This window comes from Cyprinus carpio, chromosome A19 (genome assembly GCF_018340385.1).
Source record: "Cyprinus carpio isolate SPL01 chromosome A19, ASM1834038v1, whole genome shotgun sequence".
In the NCBI taxonomy this organism is placed as follows: domain Eukaryota; kingdom Metazoa; phylum Chordata; class Actinopteri; order Cypriniformes; family Cyprinidae; genus Cyprinus; species Cyprinus carpio.
The window spans coordinates 18,420,330-18,440,672 of NC_056590.1; the positions used below are offsets into that span (position 1 = coordinate 18,420,330).

The window sequence follows — 20,343 nt, forward strand, 5'->3', positions numbered from 1 at the left end:
GAGACAGTCTCAGGTTTTCATCCAAAATATCTTAAATTGTGTTCCGAGGACAAACGGAGCTTTTACGGGTTTGGGACGACATGGGGGTAAGTGATTAATGACAAAATTTTCATTTTGGGGTGGAGTATCCCTTTAACTCCCATAGACAGTGACAGACCTACCTGAGCATAGAAAGAGGTTTGTTTAGAAATGCAAACAGTACAATTTTGTGTTTGTTTTTTTAATATTTTTGTGTGTGTGTGTGTGTGTGTGTGTGTGTGTGTGTGTGTGTCATAGGCGGAGGGTGAACCAACTCCAGGGTAAGGCTAAAAGCAGCCAAATCTATTAACTACAAACATCAAACTTTTTAGGCAAGAACAAGACATGTCATGTAGGTTAATAAAATATGTTTAATGGGACTGAATTTGCATTTAATGTGGTTACAATTTAATTAAAACATTAGAAATTGATAATTATAGGTTAGGCCTAACGTTTCCTTCCCACGGTTATTCAAACATAAATTATGTAGCCTACAGAAATTATATTATCACTAACTTTGATCTATCGCATTCTTTAAAAAAAAGTACGTTATAATCACTGAAACTGTACACACTTCGAAATGAATCCCTTTCTTACATTGTACGTACATCTGCGCTTTGTTTTTTATGATGAGAGAATTTTCGGAATTCGAACGTGCGCGCATTCAACAAAGATGAGTTTCAGCGATGACTCATGTGAACGTCTCTGATTGGCCATTGCATTCCTAAACTCAACGGAATCGTGTGTGATTGGTTATAATGCCCAACACTGTAAAAACGCCTAAAATGAAAAACGGTGCAACATGAGCAAATCTTAATTTAATGCCACAGTCGACATTTTCTATTCATTTACACTTTGTTAGGAACAGACGTAATAGATTTAATTTGTGTGTGCAGGATCATTTTTGTTGTTATTATTAATGTTATTTAAAAACACAACAAAACGTGTGTTTTTTTTTTCTGAAAACATTTCCCCATATAAAACATGGAAAAAAAATAGTTTAAATGTTTATTTTAAAACAGTTAAAAATGTTTTATCTGAAAATATTTCCCCATAAATATGGTTTTATTCTACTCTGAGTTCACAATATTGTCAGTAGCCTACTGAATTTTAGGTGCTAACTCACCTTTTCCGAGGTTGAGTATTAGCTGCTGAATAAAATATTTCTATGGCAACACAAAAAAGAAAAAAGTTTCTATGGCAACACTATCAATGCCTAAATTAATCTGCAGAAGTCAGGTACAGTCACGTGATACAAGTAGAAGCGCTCAGAAAATTCCCAGATTACAGACAGCACGTGATACAAGTAGAAGCTCAATGATTCCTTTTCCAAGTTGGAATCTTGTAATTATGGCAAATACAACATGGGATGAATGCACTTATACAGTACGTACCTGGTCTACTGTAAAAATGGTTGGCGATGTGGGTGATGTCAGGCTTGTCGTTGTCAACTTTTCTGTGAAGAGCAAACATTAAAGTTACAGTCTTTATAAGTTCATCTGACTTAAGGGTTTACATTTAATTGTGCAGTGTGCCATTCAGTAAAGTGATCCTCCTCTGGACAGGTTTGCCCTAAACTGTAGTCGATGATCAAAAGTGTTCAGTAATCATCTATGTGTGTAATCTGTTTTGTGCCTGTTCATGCCTGTGTGTGTGTGTGTGTGAGAGAGAGAGAGATAGAGAGAGAGTAAATAGTAGATAGTATTACAGTAATCTGATTACGTTTTTGATTACGTTTTTTTTTTACAGTAACTTTTCTCTCTGCCTGATTAATGTGATCTAATAGGCTACATGTCTGACAAGGCAGAACTTAAACAATATTTTAAAAGGAAATGTCCACTCAAAAATAAAAATTCCTCATGTTGTTTCAAACCTGTTTGACTGTGGAAGTAGATATTTAATTAAAGAATGTCTTTGTCAAGTTAGTGGGGCCCAAAAGAACATTTCCATGCATGTTATTAAAGTACCATCACATTTGATTTGGACTCTCTATAGATGAGTTAACAGTGCACAGTGTACTGTAATTGTGATATGTAGCCTATTCATGGTTTCAAAAGTGCTGACTGTATGAGTCAATAATCATGACTTAAAAGATTTGCTAACTCACTGGGATCCTGTTTCCCAACTTTCCTGTCTTTCTTCACTGTCCCATAAAGAAAAGCAAAACAGCAACTAAATGATTACATTATTTATGCTCTTTACCCCCTTCATATCACGACTATACTATGACAAAACAGGCAAAAAAAAAAAAAAAAAGAGAGACACTGTAATAACCACTATCACCAGATGAGGGGGCAAAATCCATGAAACAGTTGGCACTGCCAAGAGTTTCAACAAGTGCACATTTACACCGCTGTTACACAGATGACAGGGTGATGAACAGCACATTCATGAGAAGTAGTTTATTTTTCAGCATAGTGGTTGACCACCATTGTGGGGACAAGATGACAAACTCACATCTGCTCTAAAATAGAGCCCATTCTGAGTGAGGACTGATGTCTTCACAATGGCCATATCCTAACATGCCCCTACTGCCAGCTCATGTGCCTTCCCCCATTGTCTGCAATGGAATGTGTGTTTATTTGCTCTCTTTAGCCCCCAAATAGCTGTTTTTTAACATTTGGACCAAGATAAAAACAAACATGCAGTTCCTGCAGGCTGCACCGCACCCATGCATCACAATCCACAGCACTCGAAAGTGATTTTTAACACTGATGGGTCACCGGGTGAGTTATTTGTTTGCAGAATTTTCCCATGGTAAAGCCACAGAGCACAAAGGCTTCATGGTGGCCCCTCTAAACCACAGGGTAGGCGAGTGGACATAAGTCGCCTTACACCCTCTTTTGAAAATTAAATTTATAGCACCTCATAAAACTCTATCCATCCTTATAATTCCTATATACAAACCAGAGTGTGTTGTCCCTGAATCCTGTAAACTTGAAACTAACCTGAATTAAATGCTTAGGCTTCAAGTTGGAGTGTCCCCCAAAACAACCAAAATAAGTTCTTTTTGATTTTTTTTTTTTTTTTTTTTTTTTTTTTTTACCATTCGTAGATCTCATAAGGTATGATGTATATTAAGACTGAAGGATGCAAGTGAATATTTTCCTGTCATCTTTAGCAAAAAGACAATGTGTTGTTTCATAAATATGGCTGCTGAAAAATCAGAGGCCTGTTTCAGAAAGGAGGTTAAGTGAAAACTCTGAGTGTGTTAACCCTGAAATGAGGGAAACTCTGGGTTTTCTGTTTCAGAATGAGGGGTTTGTCAAACCCAAGAAAGCAGGGTAAGTCATGCCCATTTCTGAAAGAGAGGTAACTTATTCTCAGAATCAATTACCATGGTAACTTGGGGTGCATTTCCCAAAAGCAACTATGGTCGCAAGTTCCGTCATTACCAATTGAGTTCAATGGAACTTGCGACCATAGTTAGCTAACAATGCTTTTGGGAAACGAGCCCCTGATCGGGAACAGATTTTCTTCACTAAACCCAGGGTTTGTCCACCCCCTTTTTAAAGTGTAAGCGATGATTAAATACCTTATTCATTATTCGCTGCAAAAATGCTTTTCTTACTGCAAATTTTTGTCTTACTTCAAGTACAAATATCTAAACAATATCTCAACATGCATTTCTACATAAGAAAAATGACAGTGTAGACTTGTTTCTGCAGTGCAGGTACATTTATTCATTTTGCATATTTTCATCATGCAGATACCATCAAAGTGACAAAAATGTCATGTCCTTTTATATACGATCCTGTAAATGAGGAGGCTGCATTAATTCTGGAAGTAGGACAAAAAAAGCATCTTTTTACAATTATAAAATCATCTTTATATTAATTATATTAATTATGCTTAATAGTATTTTTATATCAGTAAGTCTCGAGTGATATGTCAGTAAATATGTTAATAGATTTGAACTAAACTTATTATGAAATAAATGTATTTTAAATACATTACTTTTTTACTATAGAGTTGTGATCAAATAAATAAGAGACTTCCCATACTTCTCTTAAATATAAGACACTTCCTTCAAAAACTTTTTAAAAACTTTTAAATAGTACAAACTGCCAATTTTGGTCACTTTGAATACTGCTGTATGATTACAAAAAAATCTAAATAAAACAAACAAACAAAAAAATAAATAAAAATAAAACAAACTAAATAAATACAATTTTAAAATTAACGGAACAGAGTGGGATTGGAACAATATGATAGTATAAATTATTCTAAAATATAATAATGATCAACTATTCCTACTCCCTAGTTCTGTCAATAAAACACAATGAGAGAACAAAAGTTTTATATTATGACTTATGTATGTATAATCTGTGTCTACTACTTACTATTTTCCTGCTTAACACTTTAAAGCTGCTTTGACGCTGTTGACTTGACTGTAAAAGGCATTCAACTCTATTCATCCTTGTAACTCCTATATAAGTTTTCCAAATATTTTAAAGTTAAACAACCTGGAATCAAACACTCAAATAAACTCATGCTTCAAGATGGAGCCTAAAAGAACCAAAATAAGTGTTTTTGATTCAGCATTTCTGGATGTGTCATAAATATGGTGGGAGACTTTCTCATTTGTGCCATTCTGAGACATCCTAGGTGCTCCTACATATCAAGTTTGAAGAATGCAAGTGAAATTTTTCCTGTCATCATATGCAAAGAGGCAGACAGTGTAGTTTGATGGCATGTTTCGGCACCGAGCGGGGCAAAGAGCTGCTTTTTCCCAGGCATAGATGCACACCACAGGGATATTTAGAGCCACAGAAGAGCACTGATTAAAGAGAGAGACAATGGGGAGAGATTGCCATGACATGGTGGCATTTTCCATCTCCGAGCGCTGCCTCTCATGGGTGCAAAAACTGCAGCGTGAAACGTTTGAATTATCCCAGAATGTCAGGAATTTGTTTTGTGGCACCAGCACAGACCCCTCGCACATTGATCACGAGATCTGAGACACAGCCTTGACTGTCTCTTTTGTGTGCATGCGTGTTGTGGGCGGAGAGGTGGGTGTGTTTGTTTGAGGTGGAACGGTCATAATACACCACAAAGGGTCTGGAGGATCTAGACATCTGATGCGGGGTGTAGTTCGGGGTCTTGGTGATATGAAACCAATTCTGAGGGCCTTAATAGGACCGGCGCCCCTCTGCAGTCTGAAGACACCACTCTCCTCTGTAGTCAGAAAGGAAATCTTGTCTCTCTGTAATTACCACTTAATGTCCTTGTGTCATTCGGAGACGCTGTCTCATTGTGCCCTGCGCGTCTTTGCTTTTTCTCCCAGGCCGATGGCTGCCAGAAATAAACACATCCGCCTTTTTATTATCATTTATTTGAGGCAAAGGAGAGTAATAATTGCTGTTGCTTCAACCACATGCTTCCGGCCACAAGTAGAGCTTTGCTGTCTAGTTCAGTAGCACTCACTGACTTCTTTTTTTTCATTCCTCAATTTATTAAAGGAATAGTTCACCCAAAATTAAAAATGAGTCTTCATTAATGTATATTTATTTAAATATTTATTATATACATTTAATTAATGTTTATTTTTTTTTATTGTATATTCCATTACAGTCTACATGGTCGCATGATCCTTCAGAAATCATTCTAACATACATATAATATACATTTATTATCAATGTTGGAAACAGTTGTGCTGCTTTGTATGTATATATTTAAATATTTATATATATATAGGAACTATGATACTTGTTTCAGGATTCTTTGATGAATAAAAAGATGTCTGCATTGGATTCAGTGTGCAGCTAGCTATTTTTGTGTTTGTTTTCATGAATAAAAAGATGAAAATAGAAATCTTTTGTAACAATAAACAAGTCTTTACTACCACTTTTTATCAATTTAACATATGCTTGCTGTATACAAGTGTTAATTAAAAAAAAATAAATAAATAATGACCCCAAATTTTTGAACGGTAGTGTATATTGTTTTCCATTTTTAAATAAATGCTGTTGTTTTCTATTCTTCAAAGTATCACAGGTTTCAAAAAATATTAAGCAGCACAACTGTTTCCAACACTGATAATAAATTAACGTATTAGAATGATGAAAATTCAGCTTTTCCACCACAGATTTTTTTTTTTTTAAGTATATTAAAATAGAAAACTATTATTTTCAATTGTAATAATATTTCACAGTGTTACTGGTTTTAATATGTATTGCCATTTTTGGAGTTAGATATTTCCCAGTCAGTGGTCACTATAAACTCCTGTTGCATGACTACAAAAATTCTTTAAAAAATTGGGTTTTAATAAAAAGTAATACTGTATGGGTTTGGAACAATAAATATATTATAAAATGTAATAATCACATGATTTTCATTTCTGGTCAACTATTCCATTAATTACTCCCTCAGCTCTCAGTTCAGTGAGACTTGGGTATGCATGATAATCTGTGTCTGCTGTAAGGCAAGGATTTTGTTTGTGTTAATGCGGAGTGCGTGACAATGGTCTTGCTCGCATCTGTATTTCTGTTTGTGTCAGTGTGGTTTGGATAAGTCTGTGTCCATCATTTAGTTTGGTCTTAGTCTTAGTCTGGTCTCCCAATGTGTGTTTGCTGTGCCCAGGAGAGTGTGTGACTGCACGCTGTTGTTTGGGATTCTGCCGCCACTACCTACGGGCCGGCCGTCGCTCGGCTGCTCTGGGCTGTAATGACAGGGCCGACTGGCTATAATTAAGTTCAAACATAGCAGCGTGGTGGACAGAGCCGGAGGCCTGCAGCCCTCAGTATCATGCAGGCTGACCACAGACTGACAGCTCTCCAACACCCACCAAACAGTGAAACTAAGACCAAACTAAATGCTGAGCTAATCCTAAACTAAGACCCGGACTTAAGGCTGAGTTGACATGTACAACAAAACACAATAACTTTCCAAAATCAGCACAGCACATCTTTATGAGTATATCATATCTTAAGCTGAGTATATCAGGCTCTGTAAGCACATATATCCCGAACCCATCCTTTCATCCACACCTCCTGCATACTCTGCATAATCCTCTTCTTCTTGGAAAGCTAAAATTAGCTTTCATTGGAATGCTATGACAGCTTCTGCGATGCAAAGTGTTGCAAAGGTAAATACATCTCAGTTAATGTCTGAACGATTAAATGAAAATGTACAAATGAAATTGTACAAATTTATGAATTAGCCACCAAATGCCACCAAACATATTTAGCACAAAATGTAAACTGGATTGAGGGTGGTTAGAACATAAAATGCATGTTTTTGTGCTGAAATACTGTGTGCGCAAAAGTTTGGCAACTATTAAGTGAATTCACCCCTGCACTGTGAAAATGTAACAACATTTAGGAAAATGTAAACACAAAAGCAAGGAGATATTTCAGCAACATAAAACACATCCATTTTAAGATAAACAGTGGTTGCAAATTTACAGTAAAATTGCCAAAACAATGCTGTGGCACTGGCTACAAGTGCAAAATAAATAATTCTGACTTTCGTTTCTTCCCCTCCTCTTGCCCAGCTCATAAAAGATGTTAGTAGTGCGTATGATGTGGTCGACGATCTCAGTCAGAATGAACTGATTACCATGTAGCTGCAGATCCTTTGAGTCATGGCACACAGTGACATTCTTTAGACTCTCAAAAATAGAAACACATCTCTTTTTTCCAGATTTGTTTTTCTCGTTCAATGTCTGTGGGGCATCCTCTCTTAGTTTAGAGTCTCGAATCATAACCAGATCTTCTCTCTTTTCTCCACTTTCTCCTTTTCCTTCTGTTGTTGGAGCTTGTTTAATCTTGAGGAGAAAATTGGCTTAGCATGGGAACGACAGAATTCTTTGGGGAAAGGTTTTGTTGTTTTTGAGTGTGTGTGTCTCTGGCCCCCCCCCCCCCCCCTTTTCAAGTCAGAAAAAGTATGAGCTTGTGCCAAAACCTCATAAAGTTAAATAAAAAAATGACAGAGAGGCAGGCCACAACACCATGACAAAGATAGGGCCTTCCTACCACTCAAGAGCTTTACAAATCACAAACTTTTGGAGGAATAAAGCGAGATGGAGCAAGAAAGAGAGGGAGGAGGATAACATTTGGAGGGAGAAGAAAAAAGGGAAAGAAATGTGGATGGGTTGGGGGGAGAAGGGGAGGAAACATTCCCCTTGCCACATTAAAGACAAAAAAAGAAAACAAACAGAAAAACATGTCTGACATGAAGACGCTGGTTTCTGTGGCGACAGACAATGGCTGCTTGTGGCCTAGTGAGGCCTACCCGGCCCGTCTGGGCCCCGGCACCAGCGAGAGTTACCGCAGTCAGGCCCTCTATCGGGGGCTTGGCGCTGTGGGAAAACAGCTTGAAAGGGACCTCGCTCTCAGCCACAAAGGGCCCTTTCTGCTTCCTCTTGTTGTCTTTTGCCCTTCTTATTTATCTTTTGGGAGCTGGATGAGGCGGGCATGGCTGCGTGGGTAAACAGCATTGCTGTCTTCCTCTGGCAGAGATAGAGGACAGAACGGCTGAAATCGCACGCTGCCTTTTGATAGCAGTAGACGCCGGCTATCATCATGAACGTGTAAATCATGGCATCGCGGTCTTCATTACCTGGATGGACCCAATGTTACTATGTTGTTGTTGTTTTTTTGCAGCACATGAATGCAGAGTAACATAACCTGTACCACACTGTACTATCCAGTGTTGTTATTGTTAACTAAAATGATAAAAATCAGTTAGGTTAATTAAAATAAAGATGAATTAAAACTAAATGTAAATATTTTAACATAAATAATTAAAACTATTTTTTTTTTAATTAGAAATGTTGCTTATAAAAATAAATGTTTAAGTAAATTACTAAAATAAAAATAAAAATAAAGCTAAATATAAATACATAAAAAAACTAAAACTAATGAAAATGTACAATATTTGCAAAAAAAGACTAAAACTTAAACTAAAATTAAAAAGAAAACTGAATATTTATATACTATAATAATATATAAATAACACCAATTTAACACTAATATAATTTTTAAAGGCCAATACAAAAAAAATAAATAAAATACAAATGTTTATCTCTAATTTCCCTATTATTATTATTATTATTATTATTATTATTATTCTTATTATTATTATTATTTGATCTAGTTACAGATTATTAATCTATTTATTTTACATTTATGCATACAAAATGTCTTTTTTTTTTTTACAAATAAAAAATATTAGGAAGTAGAAAAAATAATCAAACAAAAAAAAAAAGGAAAAAATGTGCAGATGCAGAAAAATAAAGCCATAATAAATAAGGCAGACCTCAGGAGATAAATAACAAAGAAAGTAAAATAAAAACTACTTTATTGTAATATACAGTAGAAATACAGTGATGGAAATTCAAAGGAAGGAATATATATATATATATATATATGTTACATTATATATATATATATATATATATATATATATATATATATAGATTCAAGATTCAAGATTCAAGATTTTTTATTTGTCACATACACAATTATATAGAGCATATATAACCAGCAGTGAAATGTGAGTCAGGTCCGCTCCATGGACAGTGCAATTATTAAAGAATACAACACAGATGAAAATATACATAATTATAGCTATGAAAGAATGAAATAAAAGTAAACAATAAAAATATAAGAATAAAATATAAAATATATAAAGAGATGTATACTGTATAATTAAATATATAGTGGAAAATAATGTGCATGAAAGTAAACTGTAGTCTTAAATATTAAGATACACAGGAATGTACAAGAGGCAAATGTGAAAACAGGTTGACAATGTCAGTATGTCAGTGTGAGGTAGTGAATGATGAATATCTTACTGATAAAGTGAATATTAAGTGGAGACATGAAGATGTTAGGAGGCTGGTTTTGAGTTTAGGAGCCTGATGGCCTGGGGGAAGAAACTCCTCCTAAGTCTCTCAGTTTTTGACATCAGGCTACGGAAACGCTTACCAGATGGCAGCAAAGTGAAAAGATGGTTACTGGGGTGAATGGAGTCCTTGATTATTTTAACAGCTCTGCTTTTGCAGCGTTTGAGGTAGATGTCCTGCAGAGAGGGGATAGCAGACCCTGAGATGCGCTCAGCTAAGCGCACAACAATATATATATATATATATATATATATATATATATATATATATAGATGTCTATATATATATAGTATAAAGTGGTGAATTTAAAATTGTAAAGTAAGAAAAAAATGACATTATGGATAATTTTAAATATCCATCAGCAAATTTCATCTGAAAAAAGAGGAATTTCCATCTGAGAGCAAACAGGCTCCTCCTCAATAACCCAATCAGTTGTGACATGTGTCATGCATTCAGTGCATTTTGTACTTGGGGACACACGTCCATGAATATACATACGCAGATTCATGCAATGCGGAGCTGTGTCATTTGTGGGCTTTAAAGTGGGCAGGCCTCAGTGTCTGGCATTCCTCTCGTGGCTGGAGGAGAGATAAGTCCCTGTGGGATTCGTCAGCGCTCGCAGTGGGGCCTCAGCTCTCCACCACTCAGAGAGTCAAATGAAAAGAAACATCAAAACACGGGCTGATTTTGGGGTCAGCCGCTGAGATTTGCACATAAAGGCAGGAAAGTCTTGCAAGATGTGGTAGAGCTGGTTAAATGCATGTGGGCGTGTGGGTGTGTGTGTGTCAGCACGAATTAAAACACAATTACTGCTTGAGGAAGACTGTGTGAGCTTTGGCTGGTGTCATTTGGCAGTGACTTTTAATATGTAAGTTGCACATTAGTTTGTGTGTAGCTGACTGTGTGAAAAACAGAAAGTGGGCGATCGCGTGTATGTGTGCATGCGCTTCTTTCTATGAGAGAATCGTAAAAATATGAGCTTGTTAATTTCAATTGTAGAGCTGTTCTTGTTGTGGTGAAGAGGGAGGGCTGTGCAAAAGCACTGAAGTGGCCAACCAAGAGCGTAAGAAGCTGCTTTGCTCAATTCCAGTGTTTGCTTTGTTCTCTGGTTCTTGTTCTCAGTTTTCCTCCTTCTAACTATTTTTGCAGATCAACTTATTTATTTACTTAATTCCCCCCTCTGTTGCATTCATCCAATTTCCACAGTTATTATCCCCCTTAATTTGTCATCAGTGGAGGAAGTATGCCATGACAAAGATCAAAATCCCAGAGGAAGAGGAGGAAAAAGGAGGAGAAGTGAAGGATGCAGAAAAACCTTGCAAAAGAAAAATAATCAGAACGGAGAATGAGAAGAAAGCACGACTTTAAAGTGGGTGGACAACAAAAATAACAGCAGAGACACAGCGCAAGGCCCGACTCTCAAGCTCCTTTCTTCTTGCTTTCTGGAAATGAAATCCAGACCCGAATAAAAGAGGGATTGGTAATGAAAGGAGATGGAGTCGGGGGAGGATGGAAGGATAAAGGGATCTATTACACTCGTTTTGACTCACACATCAAACCATAAGCCTCCCGCGACGGTCAAATGCCACACGTCCGCTCTCTGCTAATTGCTGCCACCATCCATCTCTAAAAGCGGGAAGAGAGGGGAGATGTTTGAACAAGCATATGTACTTTATACGGCTCATACCCTGGGAAAACAAACACACATTTACATGTACAGTGGCCCCAAAAAGTATTTGGACACTTAAGTGACACTTCACAAATAATTTCGAATTCATAATTAAACCAAATGGGATGAAATACTAGCAAAGCTTTTATCAAAACATAAGGTGTGACAACTTCCCTCAACTCTTTTTTTAGTGGCCGTATGAAGTAAGTTTGCTTTTTTTATTATCTTTTTAGCAGCTAGCGGTGGAGTACACTACTTGACATAAAAAATCTGAGAAGATTTTTAAACATTAAGCACCATACATTTAATGACTTTGTGAATAGTTACAGAGGAAAATCTGGTCATCACACACTAAATGACTGAGGATCACACACTACTAGACTTTGAAGTCATTCCATACACAACAAACTCATGCAGAAACACGTGCCTTTAGTGAATTTTTGAATTGTTACACTAAATGACTGAGGATCACACACAAGTTTTGAGCACTCTTGTTAGTTAAGCTTATTTTTTTTTAGGGAGTTTATTTAGTGTATGTATGGTTTGTTTTTTTTTTGTTTTTTTCATTTAGTGTAACTAGCTTTTTTTTTACAACAGATAAAAGATGTTTGTTAGTTTTTGAATATGTTTATTCTAAACATTTTAAGTACACTATAAGTGCACATTCAGTACATACTGTAGGTTTTTAGTTATAAATGTACTAATCATGTCAGGTATACTATTAGTGCTTATTAAGTTAATGTTTGGAGAGGTGAACACCTCGGAGTTTACATGTATGTGCTTAGCACTATATAGTGTGAAGTGAAATGTTTCTTTTAAAAATGCTGTGTGTCTGACATGGTCTTACACTTTTAGAAAAATAGGTACAAAGGCTGTCACTGAGGCTGTACCTGTTCAAAAGGTACACTTTTGTACCTTATATAAATTTAGTACCTAAATGTACATATTAGTACCATTTGAAAGAGTACATTTTGTACTTTTTCTAAGAGTGTAGTTTAAGTGTGCAGTACTGTATCTGTCACAGAATATCTATCACAGCAAACAGAATTGCAAATAATGACAAGTTTTTCCAAACACTCCTGTCTGCAACTGTTCGAACAAACAGATAATCCCACCTCAAACTCAAGACATTTGAGACAATTTTACTGTATAGATATTTAAACAGATTCTGAATATAATGGTATTTGGATACAAAAGTATTTGGACATTTAGGCCACCCTCAAAAACCTTTTCAGAAGTAATTATTTTCTTCCAGCTAGTGATTTTATGAAGGCAGTTCATAAAGAGTAATCACATGCATAGGTCATCACATTGACAATGAGAACATTCCATTGTCAGCCAAAGAGTGTCCAAATGTTTGTTTTTTGTTTTTTTTCTTAATTGCATTTGGATTTTTTATTTTTTTTATTAAGATTAATTTAATTTTGTTTTTTTGTTTTTTTTTTCATTTATTTAAAGTGATAGAAAATCATTTGTAATGTTACAGAAGATCTCTATTTTAAATAAATGCTGATCTTTTGAACTTTCTATTTATTAAAGAATCCTGAAAAACACCACTGTTTAAAGCACAACTATTTTCAATATTGATGATAATAATGACTGCTGAAAACTCAGCTTAGGAATAAAACACAAAAATTATTTATTAAAGAATCTTGAAAAACACCACTGTTTTTAGTTTTAACTGAAGATAATGTTTTATAGTATATAAAAACCATGATTGTCCATTTACTTTTTGGGGGCCACTGTATGTGTGCATGTGGGTCCAAATCCAAGGCACTATTCCCACAGTGTTCTTCCTATTGTCCTGGGAGAGAGGGAGGAAACTAATTAAAAAGAGTAGAAAAGAGGAGACAGAGAAACAGAGACAGAAGGAAGGAGGGAGGAACTGAGGGGGTAAAGATAGAGCGAGATGAGACAATGGAGAGAAGAGGCTAATTGAAAGGAGAGAAATGACAGAGAGAGAGAGAAGGGAGGGCTCATGAGGGGCTGGGATGGCGGAAGGGAGGGAGGGAGGGAGTGTGGGAGGGTAAGGAAGTGGGAGCCAAAACTGGCAACTTTGCCAAAGTGCCCAAGTTCAGTCACTTGTGCTGCTGCAGCAGAAAGTGGGAGGACGAGTGTAGCCAGGGTGACCGAGAGGAAGCAAGGGCCAGGAAAAGCAGCAAAAGTGAGAGAACACAGAAGAACAAGGACTGTCATTCTCTGGCTTCAAGTCCAGGGGGTCTGGAGATGTCAAAACACGACTACACATAAGAGCAGAGACAAGTACCAGACTTAGTCAGCAGGAGAGGTCTAATAAAAACTCCCAAGCAAGCGTGCTTGTATTGTGGTCAGAGGATAGAGGGAGAAATAGAGGAGAAGAAGGGTGGAGAGGAAAAAAGGAAATAGGGAGGGGCGTGTTCACATTAGAAGGTGGCTGCTTTCCTTACAGCTGCACTTGAAGGACAGAGGAGGAATCCATCATCTGAGATCATCTCAGATCATCTCACACATCTCCATCAATTCAACAGTCCCTTGCAGGGATAGAGGAGGACAGAGGACCCTGTGGCGATGAAGAGACCTCATGATTACAGTTCCCCAGACTCAGACACGGACGAACTGATCGATGTTGGACAGGAAGACGGCTACTGGTGAGGACTTTGAGTTTGTATTATATAATGTGCTCAGTGGGGGTGATATATGGCTGTCAGGGACTCTACTGTACATGCAGAGCTCACACTACAACTCAGAATTTCTAAAGACTGAATCATGTGTTAAAAAGTGCGATTTATGATGAGTTGAATTAAGTATTAATTGAAATTTACAAGCCATAGCTCCTTTAATGCAAAAATAGCAACTTTGGTTGTCAAAATGCAAGGTGTTTTTTGACAGCTGCATGTTCGACTTTGCATGGGCCTTAAGGGTTGGTGTTGTTTATAGTAATTCATAAAATGTTTAACATTCACAAATAAAGATATACAAATGCTATATGTTGTTATCAAGATTCTTGGCATTTGTCACGATAACAATTTTAAAAATTTTGGTAATACATTATTTGCTAAAACTTTTTTTGGTAACATAAATTAGTTATCCTTTACACTTACTTACATAATTATACTACACTATTACATGTATTTACTATAGTTTATTATTACAAGCAACACTAAACCAAACCCTAACCCTAAATCTGTAGTAAGTACATGTTGTTAATTAATATTACTCACTGTTTGTAATTACACTGTAGCATAGGCACATTGAAATCTTTCACTTATTGCTATTTTTTATGTTGTACTTGTTGAATATTTTATGATGCCTCAGTATATTCAGCTAGGTTTCACCAAGAAGCATAGATCCTGCATGAGTGGACAGCAAAGTCATGTCCAAAAAAATCATCAAATACTACAAACAAGATTCTACAGAAAATGTCCTGTTGTTGTCCCTCCCAAAGTAGTGCATATCGCTGCCATCTACACTATTCTTGATAGTTTAGTACGATGACAGTGGAGTATATGTGAGCGGGCACACATTGTCAAAATCACACACAGGGCCAATGTCTAACTGGGCAGCTGATGGAGGCCCATAATGATCTTATTTGTCTTAGTCTTGAGAGGCGTATCTTCCTATTGCTGTGCCACCGACGAGAATTAAGCTCAGCATGCTTTTTCCTTCTCTGTCTGTTTTGCATTTTTCTCTCAGTCATTTAGTCTTTTTGATACAGTATTTTCAAAGCTGTGACCAAAATCAAAAGCAGACTTAAGATGCATGTAACCGCCGTTTGGTCCTTTTGAATTGTGCCCTACAATGACCAATGCGTTCTCATCTTATTGCATTTGAAAAACTCTTAACCAGGATTCAAAAACTCTATACAACAGTTTATTCCTGTAACTAATCTTCTTTTTGGACTAGACTCTTTTGCTCTAAATAAACCTAATGTCTGTGCATTAAGCCTCTTAATGTTAAAAGGAATTACAATATGATACAAAAATAAAAGTTATGCATGGAAGTCAAAATAAAAGCAAAACAAACACTGTCATTTTGCTGGCAGAGTGCAGAAAGTGCCCATGCAAACTAGATCCACATTGAAGGATAAAACCATGTATTGATGTGCTCAAAGTGCATGCAAAAGCCATGATTTCAGCCTGCCCTGCGGATATGTAATCATCATGTCTTTTGAGCTTAAAAAGAAAATGCTTTCGTACTATGCAAAAACCATAACATAACAGCCATCTGACAATAATGTCCAAAAACGCGTTAAACCAAAATAATCTTGTTTTCTGTTTACCCCAGTCCTCCCGTGTCTAGCTGTTCCCCAAGACAAATTAGATTGGGTTTGATGATGTGCAACAGCGTTTCTGCGTTGTATTAAGTGCAGTAATGACAACAATATGCATTGACATCAAAGCTTCAATCTGTCCCTTTCCCCGCTCGCTCTTTCTCTTGATCAGCCCTGTCACTGGGTCCATGTCTCCAGGCAGTACCTCACAGATCCTGGCGCGCAAGAAGAGAAGAGGGGTGAGTTTACGTCAGTCTAGCTCTGTTTTTCCCCTGCTTTTTCAAGAACAGACCAAATATATAATTCGTATATGATCTCTGTACAAGGTCTCTTCTGTGAATGCTGGCCTTTTTCAAAATTCCCTGTAACATGACCCTCTGCAGCAACATGCATTTTTACAGTTTAAGCCTCCTTGTCTGACTTTGATTTGTGTTTTTCTATTTGACTTGGTATTTTTTTCCCAAAATCTGATCTTAGAAATGCTGCAACTAGTCCTCGCCCACAAAACTAATCCAGTTAGCAAATGCCTTCCACTTCAAATCGTTGCTCTGTCTTTAAATTTATTCCACTGAATTCTACAGATAATCGAGAAGAGACGCAGAGACAGGATCAACCACAGTCTGTCAGAGCTCAGGAGACTCGTACCCAGTGCTTTCGAGAAACAGGTAAGACGATCAGACTGAAAGGCTCAGGATCAGTTAGATGCCTCATATTTTCAAAAAAGCTGAGTGGACAGAGTTTAAACGTAGAATGAAAAAAAAAAAAAAACAGTTTTTAAAACTAAACCCAGTACATTTTCCCCAGGGCTCCTCTAAACTGGAGAAAGCTGAGATTCTTCAGATGACAGTAGATCATCTGAAACTGCTGCATGCCATGGGCGGCAAAGGTAAGAAAAGATATTGAGCAGGAGAACCTTCATGACTTGTATACAGTGTTACTGCTACTATTACTATTGCTCATACTTTAAGTTATGGATTTTGGCAAGTCCATAACCTCAAATATTCACTTACGATGCCTCAAATCATGTCTTGTTGAGCAACCAGAACACCTTAGAAACAACACGGGAACATGCTCAAACTTTAGCTACTGCAACAGGAACTACTTACATCATTCATTATAACAGTGATGTTTGCACGTTCAGACACCACTCAAATTTACTTCTGAAAAAAGAAAAAAATATATATCAAATTTAGTCTTTACATGTATTAAAACTTACTGAATTTGACTGACTATTAAAACTTACAGAACGTGCTTCTAAAGACTGGTCAGATATCATTAAGGTCGATCACAACTGTGCTATTCTATTTTACAGATACTATTTTGATCTTGTTTTCTTTCTGTTTTAGTACAGTGACATAAAAACATAAAAGCCGATTATTTATTTGAAAAAAAAAATCATGCTTAATATTTTTCACATAATAAAGGCCACACTGCAGTTTAAACATTTGCGGTCAGTGAGATTTTTTTGGATGCTTTTAAAAGAAGTCTTTTATGCTCCCGAAGCTGCATCTATTTGACCCTAAATACAGTAAAACAGCAATAATGTGATATATTATTACAAATTAAAAATAACTGTTTTCTAATTTAATATATTTTTAAAAACTCCAGTCTTTATTCCAGTCTTAAGTGATTTGCTGCATTGCATTTTTTATTATTATAATTTCTTATTAATATATAAAAAAAAAATTCTCAGGATTCTTTGATGAACAGAAGGATCAAAAGAACATAATTTAATTGAAATAGAAATAAAAAAGTTAAAAAAAAAAAAATACTTACCCCAAACTTTTAAAAGCTACTACAAATGGGTCCTTATATATGAAAATATATAGATACATTCTAGAAAGGAGGTCCCTCAAAAGGGCATCATAATAATTGTGAGTACTCAAGTATATAATTTGTTTTCTCTCTCCTAGGCTACTTTGATGCTCGTGCTCTGGCAGTGGACTACAGGACTCTTGGCTTTCGGGAGTGTGTTGGAGAGGTGGTAAGATACCTCAGCTCTCTGGAGGGGGTCGAATCCTCAGACCCCATTGGTGCACACCTTGTGTCCCATCTCAGCCACTGCGCCAGTGAGCTGGACCCTCTCCTCCAGAGCCCCGCCGCTCTGCCTTTTCCTCCTTGGCCCTGGCCCTCCTTTCCTCAGCTGGCATCCACTTCATCTCCAGCTTCGTCTAGCCCGTTTCCCCCAACCACCTGCCGAGATCTGACCCCCCATGCCACCGCCGCCTTGCTGGGTTACCCTTCACCGACCATGCGAGTGGGATCTTTGAGCACCCAGGGGGCATTACTGAGTCCAGCGCTGACCCCGGTGCGTCGATTGCCCTCTATCCCCGGACATCCACACAGACTTCAACAGCACTCACCTGAAGGACCCACAATCCCATCATCCTCCTCCAACTCCTCCCCTCCCCAGATTTCCTTCAGACCCTTTGCCGCTCTGGGGTCTCCAGCCCCAGGTCGCAGGGGTTTGGGCACCTCCAGTAAGTCTGGACAGGCCTGGAGCACAGAGATTGGGGCATTCTAAATTAAAAGTTTGGAGTTTATGACAATCTGAAAGGGAAAACACATTTCTTGGTCATTCAGACTTATTTATGACCATTACCACCTTTAAAAGGAACCACAAAGCATTGAACAATTAAAATAAAATGCGTATTCAGTTGAATCTACTGTTCCAACATTTAAACTCTCAGATAAAACAGATACAAAAGCTGTCACTGGGGCGATGCCCTTTTAAAAAGATACACCTTGTTACTCCTAAAGGGTGCATATTAGTACATAAATACATATTAGTATATACCGACTGACTGCTTTTGTACTTTTTTCTGAGAGTTTAGAAATAATTGAACAAAAAAGTCTGATTTTGTTTACAAAGAAAAATAGGATGGGAATAAAATGGACTGTAGAATTTAAGTGTAAAATCAATTAAATGCATCTCTCAGAAATACTGGATAAGTTAAAAGAATGGCTCAAAGCAATTTAGTGATAAGAACTTGGATTTTGAGATCTAGATACTGGAACTTTCAAAAAAAAAAAGTATTATTGTACTTGTTTACGCAGTCATTTATACATTCACTTGGATTCTGACATGATATACATCTGAAATGGAAATTCTTGAGAAGATAACAAAGACAAATTAAATGTGCCTTATTAAAACAGTATTCCTTTTGTTCACTTACTTATGTGGGAAGTCGTGGCCTAATGGTTAGAGAGTCGGACTCCCAATCGAAGGGTTGTGAGTTCGAGTCTCGGGCCGGCAGGAATTGTGGGTGGGGGGAGTGCATGTACAGTTCTCTCTCCACCTTCAATACCATGACTTAGGTGCCCTTGAGCAAGGCATCGAACCCCCAACTGCTCCCCGGGCGCCGCAGCATAAAATGGCTGCCCACTGCTCCGGGTGTGTGTTCACAGTGTGTGTGTGTGTTCACTACTCTGTGTGTGTGCACTTCGGATGGGTTAAATGCAGAGCACGAATTCTGAGTATGGGTCACCATACTTGGCTGAATGTCACGTCACTTTCACTTTTTCACTTTTTTGTGTGTGTGTTCTTGGGGTTGGTTGAATTCGGGGAAAGTGTTCCGATCACAATTCTCTCAAGGCAGGCTCATCTATGAGGGATTTTGTGAACGTTTTAAGAGTTCCCTTTTCCTTAATCCCATAATCAAAGGAAAACTATTAGCAATGTTATGTCTTTTTATTCTATACTGGACACCAGCTGAGTTCTTTTATCAAAAAGTCAATTTAAATAATAATAAAAAAAGTACAAATCCTGCAGACTAGCCTACTCTAACTTGCATCATTACTATATTTTATTACCAATGTTTTGTTCAATTGACCTTGCTTTATACACACACACACACACACACACACACACACAATTAAAAAGCCATTTAAAAATAAGGTCTAAGGGGAGGTCTAATGCTATTTCATGCGTTCTGACTTACACAGTTAAAGAGTTGGATTCTCATGCTAAACATGGCCAAAGATAAAAATAAAAATAATTGAGATGTATGACAGTGTATTTCTGTGCCAAACACACTCCTTCAGGGTTTGTAAAAGTAGTGTAAAGCTGTCCTTTATAAATCTGATAAAAGACTCGTTTGGAGATATGAAGGATGAAATACTAATCTATAGGTACTCAAGATTAAAATGAGATTGGCAGAAACTGTGTGTGTTATGTCCACTTTAAAGAAGAGATGGACTCAGCAAGTACACAAACTGACTCTTATCTGAAAGACTCCTCTGGGTGCTATAAGAGTAAGGTTATTTAGAGTATCTTGTTTTCTTTAGCTGTCTCCAGTGAGGGTGAGGAGAACACTGCGGTACAGCAGCCGCTCAGTGAAAACATGGTGGCTGCTGGCTCTGATCCTGCAACAGCAAGAGGACACCAGGCACACTGTGTGTCTCCGCCAACCACTCTCCATCCACAGGCTGTAATTATAGTGAAACCAAACTAACCTGCTTTCTTCAAAACACAAAGAAAACAAAAACTGGATCTCATCGCACACATATCCTCACATTTATACACTGAAGAAACATAATGCTATATATGAGATAATG

The 20,343-nt window shown here is 37.1% G+C and overlaps 1 protein-coding gene across 2 annotated transcripts; it reads left to right on the forward strand.

Annotated features, from left to right (window-relative positions):
- The first annotated feature begins 29 nt into the window (after nt 1-29).
- LOC109066941 (hairy/enhancer-of-split related with YRPW motif-like protein) lies at nt 30-18,963 on the forward strand. Of its 2 annotated transcripts, XM_042776869.1 has the most exons (6): nt 30-86; nt 14,045-14,164; nt 15,959-16,025; nt 16,368-16,451; nt 16,591-16,672; nt 17,700-18,963. In XM_042776869.1, the coding sequence occupies exons 2-6, from the start codon at nt 14,085-14,087 to the stop codon at nt 18,308-18,310; spliced, it is 924 nt and encodes a 307-aa protein (XP_042632803.1). In that variant the 5' UTR covers nt 30-86; nt 14,045-14,084; the 3' UTR covers nt 18,311-18,963. The 2 variants fall into 2 exon arrangements, with proteins under 2 accessions (XP_042632803.1, XP_042632801.1); XM_042776867.1 differs by lacking the exon at nt 30-86 and having other exon boundaries at nt 13,543-14,164.
- Nucleotides 18,964-20,343: the final 1,380 nt, after the last annotated feature.